At 38.2% G+C, this 12422-nt stretch overlaps 1 protein-coding gene across 3 annotated transcripts in view; it reads right to left on the reverse strand.

The window, feature by feature from the left end:
- Positions 1-12106, reverse strand: part of SPATA9 (spermatogenesis associated 9) — a 31263-nt gene extending 19157 nt beyond the window's left edge. The window contains exons 1-3 of one of the 3 annotated variants that reach the window (XR_003119859.1): positions 11805-12106; positions 11514-11602; positions 4335-4562 (exon numbers count right to left, since the gene is read on the reverse strand). Coding sequence is in view for 2 of the 3 variants with exons in the window: in XM_025388247.1 (XP_025244032.1) it covers positions 4335-4562; positions 11514-11602; positions 11780-11840 (378 nt within the window). In the remaining variant the exon portion in view is untranslated. Of the gene's footprint in view, positions 1-4334; positions 4563-11513; positions 11603-11779 lie in introns of all 3 variants that reach the window. The other 2 variants (XM_025388247.1, XM_025388248.1) reach the window with 2 other exon arrangements.
- Between the last annotated feature and the right edge of the window lie 316 nt (positions 12107-12422).

Genomic DNA, 12422 nt, shown 5'->3' on the forward strand with positions numbered 1-12422 from the left:
TGATCATGCACTTGCTGCATCCTACTGACACTGCTTATTTGCCTGTGAGCCCCACAGTCCATAGACAAGGGTGAGACATCTCTGAGTCCCTGATACCTAATCTAGTGATTTTTCATATCAGGTTTTCAATAACTTTTTGTTTTTGAGATGGAATTTCGCTCTTGTTGCCCAGACTGGAGTGCAATGGCACGATCTTGGCTCACTGCAACCTCACCTCCCGGGTTCAAGTGATTCTCCTGCCTTGAACTCCTGACCTCAGGCTGGTCTTGAACTCCTGACCTCAGGTGATCCACCATCTAGGCCTCCCAAAGTGCTGGGCTTACAGGTGTGAGCCACTGCGCCTGGCCGCTATTTGTTGAATAAATAAAAAAGTAGAACTATACTTCACTTCCAATAAATTTAATCATCTTAAAACTTGTAAAGGGAGATATTAAGAAGTGAAGCTGAAAGACATCGGGTTCCATACACATGGCAGACTGAGCTAATGTGGAGCATCTCACACAAAAAACACCTAGAAATGCTATAAAAATGAAACTCAAAAGATGTAATACAAAACTGAGCTTACAAAAAGGAAAGGGACCTTCCCCCTCCGCCCCCAATGCCAGGAACAAAAAGGGAACTAAAAGCCAGAGCAGCAAGTGTGTGAGCTTATATCCCAGGAACTCTGGAGATGCTACTGGACCCTAAGATAATGGTTGGGTGCTTGAGTATTAATACAGGGACTGGATATGATACTTGGATAGATGTGAGGTGGGGATCAAGCCTTTGCAGAACTGCAATTTCAGTGAAATTGGGACTCAAACAATTGCATCCACCAGTACAGGAAGAAAGTAAGGAAGCTGGTCTCCATGTGGGACTCCCATGAGAGATTAAAATTCCAAGCTTGCCCCTTATAAAGAGATCTGAATTTACCCTATCAGTGTGATGCAGGGAATCTTAAGCTGAAAAAAAAACATAAAGACTGGTCTCAGGTTGCTGGTATCCCTGGAGCAACAAGCACAATTTCTCTAGAGGGACAGTTTCGCCCCTAAGGCCAAAAGGGATTTTTTTTAAAACAAAACAAGACTCAGGTTTTTTTTTTTCTTTTCAAGTTTCAGTTAAAATAAAATTATAAGAAAATTATCTATAGGTGAGATGCAATATAGATCACAATAGAAAAATTAGCACCTCCAAATACCTCAGGACAATCATTAAAAAGACCACACATAAATATGTTTAAAATAATTAAAGAAAATAGTTTAAAAGGAATAAACTTGTAAAAGACACTTTGAAAAGAAAAAAGCATGAAATTTGGGGAAAAAGCATTAATATATGCATACAAATGTAGAGAAAATATAAAACTATGCATGTAAATGTTCACATCAACTTCATAAAAGTGATTACCTCTGGTAGAGAAGAAAGGAGAAGGAATTGGGCATGGTTAATGATATTTCTTTTTATAAAGGAGAGATCTGAAGGCAATATAGCAAAATATTACTACTAGTTTAAATTCAAATGGGACTTCTAATCAATTAACTTCTATACATTTTGAAATGTTTCTTTGATAAGAATTTGTAAAATTAAAGCTAGAACATAAGACAATTAGAATAAGGGCAAAGAAGAAGAGATTTCATAGTCATGGACTTTAATGTCAGAAAAGATAGTCACAGTTAACATCCTGACCTTGCGCAAGTCACTTAGTCCCTAAGCCTGTTTATCTTAGGTTCCTGGAATAAGTTATCACACTTGATCTCTAAATTTACCTCAGAAACTCATTATCAGTCAAAGTAAAAAGGCAAACAGATTATGTCTCTTAGTTCTTACTGCTGGATAAAAACACACAAATGCTACTGGAAAGACTTTTCTTTTTCTAGCCACTGAATTTTCATGAGTGTTGGGAGATAAGTCGTCATGGATTTCTCTCATTCCTGTGCAGATTGGCCCTTCTGAGCAAACGACATGTTTGAATAGCAAACAGCCTTGCAAAGTAGAAAAAGTATATCCCTCTAGAGAGACATGTACCTCCCTGAACATGTCATAGGCCACTAAAAATAAATCCCTCTCCTTTTTCCCTGAAACATTTACTTATATTCCAGGGTAATGAATAATTAATCTCTCTCTCTTTCTCCCTCTCTCTGTCTCTCCATCTGTATATCTTTTTGGAGATATGCCAGTGTCCCCAGAGTCCCCTGATTTCAAGGTTCCCCTCTCCTGTGATGCAACATAGTGTGCGCACAGGCACCATTTGGCCCGCATCGCATTGCCCTAAGGAATTTAAGCATAAGGAACCAGCACAAGATACTACTCTGGCTGACGCTTTTACTGTGAATAATAAACCATGTGTTCGTGACCCAAGGCTCGTGTGTGTGTTTGTGTATGTGTGTGTGCATGCGCATATGTGTGTGTACAATTGTAGCAGGCTAATTTGTTAGCTTGCGGGTAGTGTAAGATCTCAGATCCTTCCCAGTTCTGACTTAGTAGAGAAGCAAAAAGGAAGACCCTGAATAGCATAATGACCAGTGTCTTTAAACATGATTTCATATTAAATACAGAAATATTCTTCAAAAGACATTTCTTCTACCAACCCTCTATAAAAACTATAGGTTTGACAATGCAAGGAAGGGAACATGAAGTCAAAACGTTAGGTTTAGAAAGATATTTCAGTGGGGATTTAAGATAATATGGTTTAACTTTGTTTCTTTTTTGCTTTTTCTTCTTTCTTTCTTTCTTTCTTTTTTTTTCCAGACAGAGTCTTGCTCTGTTGCCCAGGCTGGAGCGCAGAGGTGCGATCTTGACTCACTGCAACCTCTGCCTCCTGGGTTCAAGTGATTCTCCTGCTTCAGCCTTCTGAGTAGCTGGGATTACAGACACACTGCCATGCTGGCTAATGTATTTTTAATAGAGATGGGGTTTCACCATGTTGGCCAGGCTAGTCTCAAACTCCTGACCTCAAAGGATCCACCCGCCTTGGCCTCCCAAAGGGCTGGGATTATAGGCATGAGCCACAGCTATGTTTCTTTTCAATGATCTAAAGATACAGGATTAAGGCTTGTAGTTCATAAAGAATCCAGTGATTGGCAAACACAAACCATTTTTTACTTTCTCAGACATCAGAAATCATAAAAGCCTTTTATAAATGCTGCTCTCGGGCAATTTGTAGCTTAAATATATGATGCTTTCTAGAAATGTCAAAATCTTTCATTAAAGAGCGACTCCTACATAAAGGGTATTTATTGATTTCAGCTATCCAGGATCCATTTTTTACCTTCTTGAAGAAACCCAGAGTTTTGTTTGAGGATTTCCCCATTCCACACCACTCTCAGGTCATGTGGTCTCGACAGAGCTCCAATCCCAGCTCTAGGGATAAGCAGGTAATCAAGTTCTAGGCCAATCAGTGCATCTCATGTCCTTGGTTTAGAGGTAAGCTCTGAGAACACAAGCCATGCTCTTGGAATGGACCTGGAGACTTTGCTAGGGAAGTGGGGTCAGGGGTTTTCTCTTTCTTTTTCTCTGCTGCAATTGAACCTGGAAGAATATAGCCAAGGAACAGCTGCAAATTATCTTGCAACTATGAGGGGAAAGCCAGGAATACCTGTATGCAGACATGTCAGGAATCTTAACAGCTCTGGGTTGTTTACAGGAGCTAATACATCTTCTTTTTTGGTTTAACTCAATTTGAGCCTCATTTTCTTCTCCTTCAACAGAGAGTTCAAATTAATTCATCCTGCAGTTTAGATGCCAGAATTGCAAAATTCTGAATCTTTTGTAGTGAAATTTAGGATGATTTGTATAATGCCCAGATTGAAAAACTCTTGAGTTCTGTGCCGTGAAGTTTAGAAAGCAAGAAATTGATTCCAAAAAAGTTTTAAGAGTTGTGGTCCTCAACAAAATATAAGAGAGCCTCAATAAGACAATGTAGAAAACGTAATTTGAATTTATAGGTAAATATGCTCAATATATTATGTCAAACAAAGGTTATCTTGGAAACATAACAAAGTTATGAGGAAAAGGGAACAAAACAATAATTTTTAAGGCTAGTTGTAAAATTTCTGTTAGATTTAACATAAATGGTAATTTGCATGCATATATTTAAATTGCACCATTTGAAATGGACAGTTTCATATAGTTCAATTAAACAATAAGGTACAAAAAAGTCCATGTTGCTTTCCTTTTCAAACTTATTTAAACCAAAGATTCCACTGTATTTTAAAAAGGCCCAACCATTCATTTCTCTTATCCAGGTATATCTGTTTTATACATAGGACAATCAAGTTCACCACATTTTATTTTTCAAGTTTTGCAAATGTAAAAGTTTCTTAAAAAGGGGTCCTTGTGCATATGCAGTATTCCCTTACCTGCGTGTTATATAGGGGTTGCCTTGGCACATTAACTTCCCTCAGCAGATGACCAGATATGTCCCTTAGCTCTAAAAGTCTGCATGCAAGCTGAGGATGCAGAAGTTTGGCCACTGATTTGGAGGATCTGGATATGCTGTTTAATCCACGAATTAATGTTGTTCGATTAATCTTAGCTAAAGCAATAGCCATCCTGATTTTGGATGTTTTCTGCGCAGGTTCTCTTTTCTGAAAAATAGGCCTTTGAAAAGTAACTGATGTGTAATACTCCAATGCATTATTAAAACTACTTCTGGCAGAGACTGACTACTATATAACTACCTTGTGCATGGTGTCATGCATATATTCAATGTCCAATGATTCTGTTGCCCCATGAAACCCCTTGAATTCCCTGCCATGTACTTAAATCTTTTTTTTTTTTTTTTCATGGAATTTCATTCTTGTGGCCCAGACTGGAGTGCAATGGCACAATCTCAGCTCACTGCAACCTCTGCCTCCCAGGTTCAAGTGATCTTCCTGACTCAGCCTCCTGAATAACTGGGAATACACGCGAGCACCACCACGCCCAGCTAATTTTTATATTTTTAGTAGAGACGAGGTTTCACCATGCTGGTCAGGCTGGTCTCGAACTCCTGATCTCAGGTGATCTGCCTGCCTCAGCCTCCCAAAGTGCTAGGATTACAGGTGTGAGACATCACGCCTGACCCTTAAATCTATATATATATATATACACACACACACACATACACACACACACACACACACACACACACACACATATATATATATATATTTGGTTTTTTTCCCTGGGATAAATATCAAGAATTGAAGTAACCAGCCAAAAGATACAAATGTTTCATTTTCCTCCTAGATTTATATATTTTGTGTACTGAATTTTTACTTTAATTTTTTTTTTAATTTCAATAGGTTTTTGGGGAACAGTTGGTATTTGGTTACATGAATACATTCTTTTGTGGTAATTTCTTAGATTTTGCTGCACCCATCACCCGAGCAGTGTACACTATAACAAATGTGCACTGAATTTTTAAAGAGCTCTTAAGTAAACAAGAATTCTTAACTGACTTCTCCATTTGAGCTCTACTCTTTAAATATATATCTTGCTTTTCTTTTTTTATTTTTTTCTTGCTACAGCCATACCCATTTCTTTGTCATTGGCAATTATAATGCTGAACTTTACTCTTCTATATCTGTTAAACTAGCCTGTCAGAAAATCTTACTAAATTCTTTCTCTACCTTGTCCCAGAATTTGACCACTTCTCATTACCCCCAGTACAGCACCCAATCTATTATATTTGAATTCTACCATCATCTCTTTTCCAGATTAGTGAATTTGCCTCCTAAGTGGTTTCTCTGCTTCCACCTTTGCCTATTTTCATTCTGTTCATCAATACGCCAGCCAGAGAGATCTAATTAAAACTTATGTCAGATCATATTTTCCTTCTATTCCACTGCTTCAGTGGCTTCCAGTTGCTGTCAGTGTAAAAGCCAAAGTACATACTGTGGTCCACAAGGCCCTACAAAGGTTGTTTTTTCTTCACCTGTTCAGCCTCATCTTTTTCTCTTCCCTTCCTTCCTCATTACTTGTTGAAGTTTTTAGGTGTCTGGGATTTTGCACTTAGCTATGCCATTTGATTCCTCAAGCATCCCAAGGTTCACTCCCTCACTTCCTTCACATCTTCATTCAAGAATCTCTTTCTCACTAAGACCTTCTTGGTCACTCTACCCACATCATCAATTGTGCTCTCTATCCCTGCACTTCTATTTTGCATCCCTTCTCTGCTATAGTTTTTCTTCTCCTTAACGCTTACCACTAATGTACTATATTGTTTATTTTCCTTGTTCATTGTTTTTTACTTGACTGGAATATAAACTGTAAGAGTTTTATATCCATTTAGCTTGCTTCTTTTTCTCCAGAGCCAAAGTAGTGTCTGGCACGTAATACACACTCTATCTTTGTCAGAATGAATGAATGAAGAGTATCAGAAAATAAAACAAATTAATCTTGAGAAACATCAAAGAAGTATACCAAGTATTACATTAGAAACCACACAGAAAGTTTTCAGTGCACAATTCTATAACTTTCACAATAATGGTAATTCTCCACAAGAAACAACTCACCAAAGACAAAAATATAATTGAATTACAGAGCATTCTAGTGACAGTCATAGTCTCATTACTTTCAGAAACCTAAATGCCATTACAGGTAATTTCCAAACATCATTGGTGCCTTCTTAGCAGTTTTTTTTCACACTTTAACAATAACCAACCACAACAAAAAAGCATAGAGAATTCAGAAAAGTACATCTAAGGGCATAAAACTCCAAAATTTTTGGCATGGATCCTAATATGTCCTGTCTACAACTTCTATTTTGTAGTATATGATTAAGTACAAGACAACAGAAAAAAGATATATTCATCTTTCATATTTAAAAAACTCACAAAAATTGACCCTGTTTATCCTAAGATATTTTTATCTTATTCCAAGAATGAGCATCTGAATTAAAATTTTTTAGATACCCAACTGTAGTACATAACTTAAAGGTTTACTATTTTAAATTCATCTTATGGAAATCTTTTGAAATTTGCAAGTGTAAACCTTTAAAAATTACTCTTTCTAAAGAAGTAGATACTAAGGCTGTTGTCTGGGCTGGTTGGGACAGAAGAGGTGGAAAGAACTGAATCTCAAAAGCCATCATCTCAAGCCAGGATTCTAAAATTAACTTTCTGGCCAGGCACCATATAAGCCCATGTACTTTGGGAGGCCAAAGCAGGCAGATCACTTGAGGTCAGGAGTTTGAGACCAACCTGGCCAACCTGGTGAAACCCTGTCTCTACTAAAAATACAAAAATTAATCTGGCATGGTGGCAGGCACCTGTAATCCCAGCTATTTGGGAGGCTGAGGCAGGAGAATCACTTGAACCCAGGAGGCAGGGGTTGCAGTGAGTGGAGATTGTGCTATTGCACTTCATCCTGGGTGACAGAGGGAACCTCTGTCTCAAAAAAATAAGTAAAATAAAATAAAAGTAACTTTCCCAGCCTCAAAAAGAAAATTTCCTTCAAAATCTATCCAGGAAGAACAATTTAGTAATCAGTATTCTGGTTGTATTCTAGGTATATTCCTCTATAAAAATTCCATCGTCACTCCCATCAAATCTTTTTTGTTCTAGGCCAGCAAGATGGCCTTTTCCTAAATAAATACATGCCTGGGGGCAGGGAGAGATTTAAATACTAATCACAAAATTTAGAATTTTAAGATACAACCCAATTAATAAAGCCCTCTAAGAATTTTTAAGACCATTCCTTTCCCTGTGTTTGGGAAGTATGGATCATCCTGGAAATAAAAAAAATTGCAGCACTTACATTCTAACCTTTTAAAACTCATCTGCTTAACAACTGAGTATTAGGAATGTTTTCCACATAATTTATATTTGAAGGGCAAATAACTTCAAGTATGTGATAATATCCCCTAACTACTCAAGTTTCTTGCCAATCTCAGCAACACATTCTTCAAAGGAAATAGTGGGAAAAGACCAATGTTAAGTGTTTTGAAAATGAGAAATAAAGTAACTAGTTATGTTCCTAGTTGAGTTGGGTAAAGTTCTATAAGTAAATTCAATTAGTTGGAAATAGGAACTCACAGCTTTATCTTTGGGGATCACAATATTCAATCAATTGATGTCACCATAAACCATGCTTATGGTTCTAATGATAATGAGGCTATTCAGAAGGTAGAAATGAATGAATGAAGTTGCCATTTCTTTGATTAAATAAAACCCCAGTTTCTCTGATTTCAGCAATGGTGGGAGAATCAAAACTTGAAAACAATAACAACGTTTTCCATGCCTGTCTCTGACTTCCTAGGATTCACCCTGAGCCTTTCTCAATAATTACTACTGTGCTGGCCTATTTGACATTGACCAGGCATGTACATCTGCCCATCTCTTTCCTTCCTACTCCACAGCATAGCCAAAATAGTCTCCAATGTTTCAAAAGACTTTATACCAAGGCTGGGGGAATGCAAAAAGGGGGAGCTACTGGATGCCAAGTCTAAGATACAGTATTAGAAAACCCAGTTTGCCCTCAGAAACTCTTAAGCCTTACCCTCTCCTGCTTAGCTGATCTGACCAGCATTTGGATGCATCTTACCACTGTGCCTGCAGATTCCTACACTTCAGTGTCACACCTCCTCAAACACTAGACCCAAGAGAGGGCTGGCCAAAGGCAGAAAGCAGTTGTTTCCCCTGATACTAAGGCCAACCGTCCGAGTTCTGGTGTGCTGTATCTAATATGCCCGCCTCTTCCTATGAGGACTGATACTGGGAATGTCCTCTTTCCCCAGGGCTATTATCTTACAGGCTAAATCAGTATTGTGCTCTGTTATACCATCTGGGAGTCCATTCTACAAGTCTCAGAACTCTACTACAGCTAAGGGAGTTCAGCAAGTCCTGACAGTTAAAACTCATCCGATTCAATGGTAAACGAGAATGCATATCAACTAACTGGTTTGTTTTTTTTTTTTTTTTTTTGAGACAGAGTCCTTCTCTGTCACCCAGGCTGGAGTGCAGTGGCGCGATCTCCGCTCACTGCAACCTCCGCCTCCCAGGTTCATGCCATTCTCCTGCCTCAGTCTCCCGAGTAGCTGGGACTACAGGCGCCCGCCACCACGCCCGGCTAATTTTTTGTGTTTTTAGTAGAGACGGGGTTTCACCGTGTTAGCCAGGATGGTCTCCATCTCCTGACCTTGTGATCTGCCCGCCTCGGCCTCCCAAAGTGCTGGGATTACAGGCGTGAGCCACTGCACCCTGCCCAGTTAATTTATTTTTAGAAATGTATGGGCTCAGTAATTTGAATCATCTGCATATATAACAATTACCTTCTATTCAGAACAGAAAATTATTTTTGCTAAATAAGAGTTTAAGTACACAGTGAGCATTATTGGTGGATGAGGGGTTCCACATAAGTAAATTTTCTGGGCAACTAAAATTTTACCCACTGAATGTTGGCTAAATTTTTACTGACATGAAAAATAACTTTAAAAAATATATCCCATACTTGACATCTTTGAGGATTCTGACTGCTGCTAATTCCTCTCTCCTTTTTCTCTCCACTTCTGTGGCTTTCATAGAATTTCATTCTCTTCATTCTCTTCTTTTCTCTGATGCCCTGCTAACCCTTTAAACAATGGCATTGGCGGGGCTCTATCCTATGCCCTAATGTTACTACACAATCTTCTTGAGCAGTGATGATTACCATTTTGGTTTAAATGTACACTATAGTTAAACACATGGTTTAACTATACACTATAACAACACACTATACACTGATGACTCCCAAATGTACATCTTCAGGTGGGATTCTCTTGAGCTTCCAACCTACATATGCAATTTATTACTCAACTCCAAGGCTTGGACAGGACGTGGCATGGCCTCTTAAACTGTGATCCAATCAAACTCATTATCTCCAAAGCTGCTCTTCCTCATCTTGTCTTTGGTCTTAGTTAACAGGATCACTATTCTTCTAGCCACCCACGAAATCCAGAATCTTCCTCAACCTTTACACATTCTCTCTCATCCCCCACTGTCAGTTTCAAAATATGCTAAATATCTCTTGTGCTCAACTCATTCTATTCCCAATGCTAAGGTCCTTGCTCTTAGCTGTCATTTGCAACAAAATCTTCCTAGAAGCTCTGCCTCCATTCAGATCTCATTACCACTAAAAAAGTATTTTTGATGTGCAAACTGAATGTCATTTCCAAGCCCAAAACCTTTCTGTGACTGGTATTTGTGTTACCTATAAGGGAAAGTCCAGTCTTTTTCACATGGCATACAAAGACCTCCACATTGTAACTCCTTGTTACATTTCCTATTTTCTACTATTTCCTATCTCAGCCCTTCTATCCTACATGCCTTTAATTTATATTTATTTGACATTTTGGAAGCACGCTTGCTGCTTCCTACTTTTGGGCCTAACCCACACTGCCTATGGAATATGCTTCCCTTCCCCTACCCACTGATCCCACTCTTTTCTTTACCTTGAAAACTACTATTCATCCTTTGGGACCCAACTTAAAAGCATCCTTTCTCCATGAAGCCTTCTCTGACCTTCCTCAGTAGAGTAATTCACTCCTCTAAATTAGCTATAGAGCTGTAACACTTACCATATTCTAATGCAATTACTTGTTTACAACTATCTCCATTAGATTAAGCTCATTGGTGGAAAGGATCGTATCTTGTATATCTCTGTATTTCCTCTCTCCAGTCCCAAGCAATAGTGAGATATTTAGTAAATGTCTGATGGCTGGTTGTCTGTAGGCATGGTTAAAGGTAGCTCTAATAACCTCTCCTTTGGAATGAAATATGCATACTTTGTGATTACTGTGTTACTCAGAGTGCTTTTTGTTAACTTCCAGGTTTTGGCTATATACCTCATGTTTGACATTGCCAAGAGCCTGACTTCTGGATAAGTGGATTGTTACTGTACCACGTACCTTCACAGCATATTCTATTCCGACTGTGATCAAAATGACCGAACCACATTTTTCCATTAAGAGCTGTGTACCGTTGAGTAAATGAGGTTACATGTGTTCACTAAAGAAGTTGTTACTTCTTCCTAATTTTATGTCTCTTCAAAATATATACCTCCTTCCTCCTTCACTCCCAATATTTTATCTGTTTCAAATCCTTTTTGGAACAGAGGTTTAAAAAATATACATGTATACCTTATTTAAATTGATACTACTGTTTTCTTTCCACATTAAACACACATCCATGTTGTATTTATCTTTCCATTGTTAAAATTTATCTCAAGTTTTTGCGCTGATTTAATTGACATAGATTTTTGCTAAGTCTATCTAGGTATTTTTCTGATTTTTACATTGCAATTGTAGCAAGGAGAGACTGCCACGTGTTTATCCTAATGACATAGTTATTGTCTTTAAACTTAATTCTCAATCTACCTCACTTCTTGGTCCACAATCTGTCTGCTTCCCAAAGACCCCTCTTAATGAGTAATATTTGAAATTTGTTTTTCTTTGCCAAAATTAGTGTTTTCTTAAGTTTTGAGCACTGATCTCAAAATCAAGCATTAAATAATTGGTATGATACTAAAAATAGAATATACTTTTTCTATTCCTTTTGAAGGTTATAAAATCACATTACCTGATTAGACTGTGATAATCTTAGGATGGTGGGAAATTCATCTTTAAACTCATCTACAAGGTCCATGATTGCTTTCTGGATCCCCTCGACTAAGACAAAAAGAGGTTAGGAAAAAGAAAACTTTGAAAACATCCCCTAAATGTTTCAAAAGAACATGAAACACTTGATCAAATTCCTAGATGACTGGGAAAGTAAAGGAACTCTAGGGGACCTTATTCCCAGTTGTTCCCACACCCATATGCCCTTTACAACAAGATTGTGTATACTTCTTCCAGAAAAGTTCTTCAACACCTGCCCACATATCCACCCAACAGGTTTGATCGGCATGGTGAGTTCTTGCTTGGGTTCCTAGTGCTTAACAAGCTTGCAGGCCTGGTTAATGCTTGTCCTAGTCTGCCATTAGTGAAAGATGAGGGTAGCCTTCCACTTGGGAAAGCCAGCAAGGACAGAACTCACAGCTCACTGCTGGAATTCTTTGTTACTGCACAATAGGCTTCCAAGAACCTGCTACAGAATCTTCTGAAATCACTCTGGCAGTGAGAGGAAGAAGAATGTGTTTGGAGGCATAAGGGAAGGAGCGAGGGGACTGAATAATAAAGTACACTAAGGAGTTCTATGATATAAGTTGAAATTTGTCCCCAATTCTGCAGTGATACCACAAATCATGGATCATCTGAGAACAAAGGTCCCTCTGAAAAAAACTGGCATGTGCTTTAAAAGAAATGCTTTATATATGATGCCAAATAGAAAAGAAATACCAGCAGTGATTCAGAAAGACTTCTGAACAGATTGTTTTTGCTTCACCAATGAGGATCACTAGGTCAAACTCGGGCAAGACTGTAAAGTCTTTGGTTTGTCTCCTTTATAATCTCAATCTTTTTTCTTCATCTTTTACCCTCCTACTACCCT

This window comes from Theropithecus gelada, chromosome 6 (assembly GCF_003255815.1).
Source record: "Theropithecus gelada isolate Dixy chromosome 6, Tgel_1.0, whole genome shotgun sequence".
Classification (NCBI taxonomy): Eukaryota; Metazoa; Chordata; class Mammalia; order Primates; family Cercopithecidae; genus Theropithecus; species Theropithecus gelada.